At 29.5% G+C, this 10,000-nt stretch overlaps 2 protein-coding genes across 8 annotated transcripts in view; both read right to left on the bottom strand.

Annotated features, from left to right (window-relative positions):
* Positions 1 to 7,358, bottom strand: part of LOC124426985 (alpha-N-acetylglucosaminidase) — a 9,197-nt gene extending 1,839 nt beyond the window's left edge. The window contains exons 1-14 of one of the 4 annotated variants that reach the window (XM_046969355.1): positions 7,134 to 7,358; positions 6,283 to 6,446; positions 6,003 to 6,181; positions 5,699 to 5,911; positions 5,319 to 5,546; positions 5,133 to 5,196; positions 4,836 to 4,981; positions 4,593 to 4,677; positions 4,163 to 4,312; positions 3,850 to 3,992; positions 3,514 to 3,673; positions 3,192 to 3,382; positions 2,591 to 2,982; positions 2,305 to 2,469 (exon numbers count right to left, since the gene is read on the bottom strand). In XM_046969355.1, coding sequence (XP_046825311.1) covers positions 2,375 to 2,469; positions 2,591 to 2,982; positions 3,192 to 3,382; positions 3,514 to 3,673; positions 3,850 to 3,992; positions 4,163 to 4,312; positions 4,593 to 4,677; positions 4,836 to 4,981; positions 5,133 to 5,196; positions 5,319 to 5,546; positions 5,699 to 5,911; positions 6,003 to 6,181; positions 6,283 to 6,446; positions 7,134 to 7,212 — 2,289 coding nt within the window. In that variant the 5' untranslated portion in view covers positions 7,213 to 7,358 and the 3' untranslated portion in view covers positions 2,305 to 2,374. Of the gene's footprint in view, positions 2,470 to 2,590; positions 2,983 to 3,191; positions 3,383 to 3,513; positions 3,674 to 3,849; positions 3,993 to 4,162; positions 4,313 to 4,592; positions 4,678 to 4,835; positions 4,982 to 5,132; positions 5,197 to 5,318; positions 5,547 to 5,698; positions 5,918 to 6,002; positions 6,182 to 6,282; positions 6,447 to 7,133 lie in introns of those variants that run through there. The other 3 variants (XM_046969354.1, XM_046969356.1, XM_046969357.1) reach the window with 3 other exon arrangements.
* Positions 7,359 to 7,661: 303 nt separating this feature from the next.
* Positions 7,662 to 10,000, bottom strand: part of LOC124426988 (mitochondrial amidoxime reducing component 2-like) — a 9,535-nt gene continuing 7,196 nt past the window's right edge. For all 4 annotated transcript variants that reach the window (XM_046969361.1, XM_046969363.1, XM_046969362.1 and 1 more), the window contains exons 3-7: positions 9,725 to 9,976; positions 9,415 to 9,538; positions 9,118 to 9,323; positions 8,947 to 9,018; positions 7,662 to 8,859 (exon numbers count right to left, since the gene is read on the bottom strand). In XM_046969361.1, the coding sequence (XP_046825317.1) occupies positions 8,670 to 8,859; positions 8,947 to 9,018; positions 9,118 to 9,323; positions 9,415 to 9,538; positions 9,725 to 9,976 (844 nt within the window). In that variant the 3' untranslated portion in view covers positions 7,662 to 8,669. The remainder of the gene's footprint in view (positions 8,860 to 8,946; positions 9,019 to 9,117; positions 9,324 to 9,414; positions 9,539 to 9,724; positions 9,977 to 10,000) is intronic.

Raw genomic sequence — 10,000 nt, 5'->3', positions numbered from 1 at the left:
AGAAAAGAGGACAAACAAAGGGTAGACAAATTGAAAGTGGAAGGCTCATATGATTTTAGTAGAGAAAAAAACGCGGGGTTAAACGGGACAGGGGTGGGTGATTGAAAAAAAAAAAGAAGAAGACTCGTGACTTAGTCGGACCTTATTAAGACCACGGGGGACCATAATATATACGTGTGAATCTTATTAGCGATAGCTTTTTGGAGCTAGCAAAAAGCGATTTCAAGTCATATCCTATTTAAAGTCGATATTTACGAAATAATTTTTAATAATCCCACTTATATATGTGTGTATATATATATATATATATATATATATGTATATACGGACGTGCGATCTATGTAAAAAATTTGTTTATGTGTGTAAGTGTGATGTCCAAACAAAAGAAAGAGAGAGAAAGAGAGAGAGAGAGAGGGGAGGGGAGAGAAAATTATAATTACAATAAAATTAATTGATACAGAATGGGCTCGTAAAGTTTTCATGTGATTTTAATAATCGTGTAATTATTTTTCGATATTTTATACATTAATTTTTCATTTCAAAATTGTACGAGCCTAAAAGGGAGTCTACTCTTAAAAAGAAAAGAAAAAAAGAAAAGAAAAAACAAAAGAGTAATTATATTTTGTAAATCTGCTTAAAAAAACTTTTGTCTGATATCTCGTAGAAGAAAATTAATAATTAGGTAATCCGTAATTAATAAAAAAGGAAAAAGAAGAGAGAGAGAAAAAAAAGGAAGACTATTTTTATAATTTTTGTTCTCTCTTTCTAGGAGATTATTTTCTTTTTTTTTTTTTTTTATTTTATTTATCATGACATACAAAAACCCACACGCACACACACACACAGGTCGCACATAATCGGATTGATTCGCGAACGCTCGAGACGATAATATTGTAAAAGAAATGAAAATAATTGTTTGTAAATGCTTATTAAGCGATTTTTGTTTTTTTTTCTGTCCTTTTTTTTCTCGGGGTTCTTTTTTTTTTTTCTTTTTTTTTTTTTACATACCTATACCAAACAATTTTCGAACAATAAAGGAATTTGATGGCGAGCGTTGGTGGACACTCCGTTTAACGTTCTTACGGGTATTATTCGATCTCTTATAATATCAATGATATTTAAAGAGAAAGGAGGAACAGGAAAAAAAATAATTATTCTATATATTAGATAAACACATAAACAAAATAACACATAAAAACACTCTATACATGTAATAATGTAAGTATATTTATTCGTAGATGTCTCTTTAATGCCTTTCAACGTCTTATTCTTATCAAATGCACAAACATATTTTGTACGTTCTATCTAGATACGCACCATCTTTCTAAAATCTTATTATATTCATATATATTATATATATATATATTATATATATATATATATATATATATATATATATATATATATGTACATATTAATTATGTATATGTACGTGTGAAATATGAAATTTAATTATATTTTCATGTTAATTGATCATCGAGCGATTAGACGAATGTGATAAGTTTGTTAGGCGATCAATTCATTTCGACAAATTTCTTTTTCTTTTTCCTTTCGAATTCTCCATTTTGTTTCTTTTCTTTTTCTTCTTATATTTGTTCTCTCTCTCTCTCTCTCTCTCTCTCTCTCTCTCTCTCTCCCTCTCTATTTTTCTCTCTATTAATTGATCTAAATTGTATGATTTCTTTTTCTTTTCTTCTTTTTTTTTTTTTTTTTTTTTTTATTGTGTTCTCGTCTACTGCCAATATTTATGATTGACTTGGACGGGAAAAAGAGAGAAAAACAAAGAAAAAAAAAAAAAAAGAAAAGAAAAGGAAAAAAACGGAATCAATATTTAGACTCTCTTGATAAGTTCAATGTATCGTATTGTATTCTTCTATTTGCTCGAATCAATTCAATGTATTTTCTTCATATCGAACTTTGTAATTTACATAATTCGACCATTGTACCGTACTGTGTTATCGTAAAAATATGAAGAAACGAAGGAAGAAACAATTGTTAACTGTGTTGCATCATTGCATTTAATTTATTTCTTTTCTCTTATCCTTTTCCCAATCCAAGAATATTTATTAATCATATTGCTCAAGACCTATGTAACAATATATTAAATAACAATAAACGTGCACCTTCTGGAGATTTAATTGTTTGACTTTTTAAGAAAAAGAGAGAGAGAGAGAGAGAGAATAGTAAGGTAAGTTTATGCTTGATCTCTTGATACATAAAAATTAATGTAAATATTAGAGGAGAAATTTTTATAGAAAGTTATCGACAAAATAAGATAACATAGAAATTTCATAGATAATGATATAATAAGAAACTAAATATATAATTAATATGATTGAAAATATCGATGAAATTGAAATAACGAAATTAAATATCAGACACGTGATTTTCTTGATCCACGAATTTTCATCGTTAGATTTGATTTGTACCATTTCTTGATAATTTTCATAGCTATATCGATGGAGTCGCCTGAAATTAAAGAAAAATTGGAAAGAAAAAAAAGTAAAGAGCAAGAAAGAAAGAAAGAAAGAAAGAAAGAAAAAAAAAATAGGATGATAAAATAGAAATCAAAAGAATGGAAATAATTAACCTTTCGGTTCGGTTGAATAAATCTTTTTCGATCGTGTAAATGGTTCCTCGACGTTAATAAAAATTTTCTCATTAATTTCGGTCACGTTAAGCTTTATTTTCTTAGCGAGAGTATCGTCAAGTGCTTTGAGAAATATCATCCATCTTGGTTTAAAATAATCGACAATGATCCCGGACCATTGTTTGTTAGCATAATCTCTTATTTCACCGTTCGGTCCCCATAGGGTGATCTGATTTCTCGCGTTATACTCGTAAGACTCAAGTTCCTTTTGATTATTATCTTTTGCCATAGCTTTTGCGTCTTTCAACCATACACCTAATAAAAAATCTTTACTCGATGCAAGAATCATCTCGAGATCGTCGAATATATCGAACATCATAGAGGAATGCGATCTGTTGATTAATCGTCGATTAATTGGTTGTAAATGGAAAGGACGAAAAAAAAAAAAAGGAGAGAAACGAATAGAAAGAGAGAAAAAGAAAGAAAGAAAGAAAGAAAGAAAGAAAGAAAGAAAGAAAAGGAACAGGTAGAAAAAAAATATACACGTATATTATACAAATAACAGACAAATTTTAAAAATGAAATGTCAATTATCAATTACCGTAATGCAGTTAGATTCTTCTTATTAAACGAATCAACGATATTCGCGTAAACCAGATCGGCCATTAATTGAAGTGCTTGTCTCGTTATATCGACCACGTCGTGTTTATAAAGAGTACTATTCCCTCTTCCGTATCGTGCCATCATTAATGTATTCCAATCGTTTAAAAATTTATCCGGTTCGTACCAAGTCTATAAAGAATAAATAATATTTTTCTTTCAATACTATTAAGATCATCGAACAAATTTCAATTTGTTTTTGTTCGTTTCTTTTTCTTTTCTTTTTTTTTTTTTTTTTTTTTTTTTTTTTTTTTTTCTCTTACCCAAGGATGTAGTTTTAAACTCGGCAACGTGCTAATGACGTACTTTCCCCTAATCTTTTCTAATCCGACAAAATTATATATTGTTTTTCCGAAATTTTTCCAAGCTCTCGTTGCGTACTCATTTTCTGCGCCGTACCTTCTCGTAGCATAATTTCCAAACCTAAAAATATATTAAATAATACTGACGTATCATTAATAGTTTACATACATACATAGATACATACGTCATTATAAATTCAATCGAGAATAATTTTGATGATAATGATCAATGTAAAATAAATATATTCGAAGAAATATTCAATTAAGATTGCGTAAAGATATTTACGGATTATTTACCATGAATCAAGGTCAACGGGTTCACGACGATAAGACATCTCGTTCATCAATTCGTAAATGACATAATTTTGATTAATACCCTCCGGTGTGAGACCTGTTCCTATCATCGTACTATCGGCCATATTTCTTCCTTCGAACACTCGCTTAATATAAATAAAAGGTAACATTTTCTTTGTTAGAGTTTATTATGTAAATGGTATTATCTTTTTCTCTCTTTTTCTTTTTTTTGGTTTCTTTGTTTGTTTTTTTCCTTTTTTTTTTTTTTTTGTTCTTCTTCTTTTCACACGTATTATTTCATATGATCAATACGTACTTTATTGATGATTTCTGCCGAACCAAACATTCCCAATGTACCACCAAAATTATGTAACATACACCATATGAAAGGTTGACCATAATATGATTTCAATCTCGCGTATTGTGGAAATTGTTCGGACTGCAGATCCAGTACTATCATTTTTCCCTGATATTAGAAAAAGAACGAAAGAAAGAAAAATAAAAAGAAAAAAAATATATATATATATATATCAGAAAATATTAGAAATGGAAGAAAATATATTATTTTATGTCTAATATCATTTTTCCATCCATAAATAATTTATATACTTAACTTAATAGACGGACGTTATCCGTACAATAAATAACAATAAATATTATTATTATTATTATTATTATTATTATTATTATTATTATTATTCGATTTCCTTTTTTCTTTTTTTTTCTTTTTTTTTTTTTGTACTTACGATAGGAACCGAAGTTAAAAAAGTTTTCACTCTGGGCTCGGTCCAGAATGTGAAATCATGAACGAAGAGCCATCCTTGCATCAACCTTAAAAAAAAAAAAAAAGAAAAAAAAAAAGAAAAGAAAAAAAAGAGAAAACAATAAGAAAGAAATAATTTTTCAAATCTTGAAAAACTTTTTTTCCTTCCTTTTGATTCTCAGTCATTCTTATTAACAAATAAAATAATAACTTTTATTAGTCTTACCATATTGCTTGAGTATCGACGTTACTCATGATTGTGTAAATTGATCTTGAAACGTTTTCCAAATAACTTAGCTCACTATTGGTAGGTTCGTTTTCATTAAAAGTATCGCAATTGTAGATATGATCCGTTCCAAATTCTTCGATGTACTACGGAATTCGAAGGAAAGAGCTTAAAGATTGTAAGACGGTGTAAAAATAAAAGAGAAAAAAAAAAAGAAAAAAATAATAATAATAATAATAATAAAAATTCGTTCATAAATTTGTGCTTTTTTTCTCTTTTTCTTTTAGGACAACATACCGCCCGTAAAAACATTTCACCGACTCTTTGAAATAATTCATCCGTAGGATCCAACAAGTAAGGACTGAAATATAATCATAATGAGGATTGAATCGTGATTATTATACAAATTGTATTTGTCATTTTCTATGGAATGATTTGATTTATTCTTTTCCTTTTGTTTTTCATTTATTCAATTTTTCTTACCAACAATATCTATCCTCGAATTTATTCCAACTATCGATCTTAACCATTTTGGCATTGGGAAATAATCTGGCGAAGGCTCTTGGCACATAACCAGCGAAAGCAGGTAATACAGGGATAATACCGAGTTCTCTCATTCTTTGAAGTATACGATGTTGCAGACGAATACTTTGATAATGCCAATGATTAGTCAATGATCCACCAAATCCACGAATATTGCCCATTCTGGTCCTAAAATTTATTAAGATTTAAATTCGATTATATTCAAGGATTTAATTAATATATGAAAGAATATTTGTTTCGGATACGATGCCAAGAGAGAGAGAGAGAAAGAGAGAGATTTTTTTTTCTTTTTTTTTTTTTTTTTTTATCGAAATTCTTACCAAGGAAGAAAAGCTGGTCCACCAAAATGTTCGTTTATCTCATCTACGGTTAGATTCAATTTGACATAAACTCTCTCCCAGATTGCTTCTTGTCCATTAAAAGCGAGAGCAAGATTTATCCCATTAAGGGCCATCCAATCTAGATTCCTTTCCCATTGATCCCATTGCCACCAAACTGAACTATAGCCCAACGTGCATACATTCTGATAATATCTAAACCTTAAAACGAGTAAAAACTTAAATCTATTATATCTATTTTAATTTAAAATGAAAATTTAAAATAAATAATTTTCAAATGATCAACCTGTCGTTCGACGTGATTCTAACATGGACATCTGGCAATGTATGTGGAAGCTCGATCTGATTTCCATCCCAGGAAATATGAACGTTGCAATAATTCTTCAAATAATAATGCAAACCCCATGCAATAGCGACCCCACAAGTACCACGAATCTCGATCTTCTCAAGATCATTTTTCTTGATCTTCAACGATAAAATGATAATCAATTTTTTTTTTTTTGTCTTTTTTTTCTTACACGTTTCATTATCGTATATTCTAATCATTTTTCTAATGAACAATCGACCTGGAAAGTGTCCTTTCCCGTAGGACCGAGATTAGGATCGACGATGACATCGAACAAACGAGCTACGTCATTCCCTAATAATCTTCTAATCAAATCCCTCGCTGCTTTCTCTTGAACCTCCGTTGGTGTATTCGTTTTCAAATGTCCCAATGTATTCTGAAATCCTATTTGTCATGTCTGTTGATAAAATTGATCGCAAAAGAAGTGGGGGAAAAGAAGAAAGAAGAAAAAAAAAAAAGAAAAAGAAAAGAAAGAAAGATTTGAGGAGGAAGAGGAAGTAGAAAAAAATATCGAACCATACTTCGTATCAAACCTCTCTCCGATGGAATTAATTGTCAAAGCGATTATACATTATATAAACGAGGTACGAAGTATTCAATAGAATTGTTATGAGTTATTTGAATTATTTTTATGTCTTTGATTATTTTCTTTTCTTTTTCTTTTTTTTTCCTTTTCTTCTCCTTTCGAAAAACGCCATGACAGAGGTCAATGTTTTGTTTTCATATAAAAAAAAAAAAAATAAAACAGACACAGCATCATTATAAGAAAACTTCAAAGGATATTAATTTAATAACGATATGCGACTTTTGATCACTGTTCGTGATCATATAAGATTTTTGAAGGATGTTTTATCATTCCGCTTAAGAGGTTAATTGAAATTAAATGAAACTATGATGAGTACTTATCGAAGAAAATTGATTCGTACTGGGACATTATCGAAAAAGAAAAAAAAAAAAAGAAAAGAAAAAAAAAAAGAAAGAAAAAAAGAATCATTAGACCTTATGATAATCTTAATGAACACTTTTTCTTGATGCACTCTGTCAATATATATTATATATTCTCATACTCACCGTCCTTTCTTCGATGTTGACTCGCTAATATTCCTGAAAGCAACGCGCAGAAACAGATCCATGGAATTATTCCGGTCATCTTGAACGATAACCGGCGACTCTTGATTGCAGACTGACGATGAAAAGAGATTGAAGAGGAAGAGAGAGAGAGAGAGAGAGAGAGAGAGAAAGTAAAGAAGAAATAAAACAGTAAGAACAGAGATAGAGTTCATCTATAGGTTATATAGCATCCCTACTCTAAAATACACATACATATTCACATACATATATATATATATATATATATACATATATATATATATATGCATATCTATGTATGTATGTTCTCATATATGTATATACAATTCTTATCTACTGTAACGAGACTCTAAGTGGTTAAAACGATGCTATTACATTCAGTGATAACGATCACTTTCTCTTTCTCTTTCTCTTTCTCATATTTTACTCATTGTTATCTGTCTCTCTTTCGTTCATTCAGATCAATCAAGAGGAAAAGAAACGGGGGAATACGTAACGAGAACCAACCAATGCATCCATGCTCGTATTTATTCTAACGAACGTAAACGACGATCCTTCTTTTATTATATAAATAATTGAATTGGAATATTAATTTAATTAGAATTCAATTTGAAATTGAAGAATTGTGTGATTTTTTGAAACTTTATTATTCTCTTACGCACACCTCGAAAACAATATATATTTTCTTTTCTTTACTTTTTTTTAACAGTAAGGCATTTATTTATTTATTTATTTATTTATTTTTTTTTGCTTTTCTTCCTTTTCCTTCTCTTTTTATTGGGCGCATGATCAAATAAATTTCTTTTCCTTTTTCTTTTTCTTTTTTTCTTTCTTTGTTTGATACATCAAACATTGCGCCTCTTTAGTAGTATACATATGTATAATATATATTATAAAAAAAACATATATATATATATATATATATATATATACATATAATAGAGAAAAATCGCTAGAAATTGATTTTAAGTGCGCTTCAACGAATTTATATTTTCGTCATTCTAATAATAAGAACATTTTGATTTATCGATTATTGTCGTGCTATAATAGAACTCGATTCTTCTTCGTTCGAAGAAATCGAACGATCGACATTTTCTAATTTAATTATAAGAAGATTTTATATCGTTGCTCTTCCTATTTTTATTTTTCTCTTTCTTCCTTTCTTTCATTCTTTCTTTGGCTTTAATTATTTAAGGAATTCAATCCTTTCAATTTTTAAACGCAACAACAGATCGGAAATCAAAGATTCCTAAATGATCCCATTAAAATCAATTATTATTTTTCGAGACTATTTAGGCTTGTAATTCTTCTCGTATAATTCTTCGAAGAAATATAAATTAGCCTAATATGTCTTGAAAAATAATTTAATTTGATCTTTCGAAATTATCATTGGGAACATTTTCATTTCTTTAAAAATATTTAACAAATTTTCTATTCGACGAAGCGTACAATCCACATTGCGGATTATAATTGCATTAACAAACAAAGGCACGCCTTCATAGCTGCTATTATAGGAGGTTAACACGTTTTAGATTTAGATATATCCTCGTTAGAGATTTTCGAATTTTCAAAATTATCGGCTGATACGTGAACGAACACGTCATCTCCAAGTTTAACACGACCAGTGACGTATGATCCACAATATATACCCATTATCGGAGCTGATCCATCGACGGAAATTCTATTTGGATCCGTTTGTTCTCGAAAACTAAAATAAGAAATGAAAGATCATTAATAAAAATATTGTAATTGTCAATCGATTAGATCAAGAGAATACGATTAGATCGTCTCTTACGATTTTAAAGTTTTATATGGTTCCTCCTTCTCGGTCTTACCGGTTTTTGGATCGACTTTTATCATTTTACATCTTGAATAATCGACAATTAAAATTAATAAGAATAATATATAAAAAGATACATTATCAATTTAACCATTTGATTATTATACGCTAGACATATGTATTTACCTTGGACAAGGTTTAACGTTTCTAATAATAGCACGATCACCTATCTTTATCCATTCCCAGTTATCTTCGACGAATGATTTCTCACTGGAAACGACGATATTAGGACGGAATTGTAAAGCTGGTACGGGAGTTTCCAATCGTTCATTCAGATTATCGAGTGATTGAGATGTCATTAACATGTAACTCGTAATATCTGAGAACAAGCCCTATTAAAACCAAAGGGATAATTATTTTTATGATAAATATATAAAACATAGATATAGATACGTTATGTCAATTTAATTAATATTAACTTACCGCATCTTCGTCACGAAGAGTATTATAAACTTTGCAAAAACGTTCCCAAGGTCCTGTAGTAATTTGTCGTCTATCAGTCAAAGAATAGCCCAAACGTAAGCCCGAATTTGTGCCGGTTAAAAATCTGTAATTAAAAAGAAGAAAAAAAAAAAGATCGCTGTGTTATCCTCTCTGTTTTCTTCGTATATCTTCTTCTCTTTCTTTCTTTCTTTCTTTTTTTTTTTTTTTTTTTTTTTTTTTTGATAAAAAATAGGTCAGTCAACCCCTCGATCAATGAACTTTCTATATAAGACTTTCTAGTATGCATTACCTAGATAACCATTCAGCAGGTTCAGGACCACAATCGATACACTTTACCGGCTCACCCCACCACATCGTACATTCAATGGCTGCAGAACTCTTTTCGGATTTCTCTGGTACTCTAAAGACGACACTTGGCATTCCTACGGCTTCTAATTTTACCTTGTACTCATCTACGGCGGATAGACTGACTAGAATCATCGTTGGATACTGTCTACCCGTTTGAAATTTATAAGTCTCGTCGTTGTAAACCAAAAACATTCTGTCGAATATAATCCCACGTTTA

This window comes from Vespa crabro, chromosome 9 (genome assembly GCF_910589235.1).
Source record: "Vespa crabro chromosome 9, iyVesCrab1.2, whole genome shotgun sequence".
Lineage (NCBI taxonomy): Eukaryota > Metazoa > Arthropoda > Insecta > Hymenoptera > Vespidae > Vespa > Vespa crabro.
This window is presented reverse-complemented; position numbering and strand designations above follow the sequence as displayed.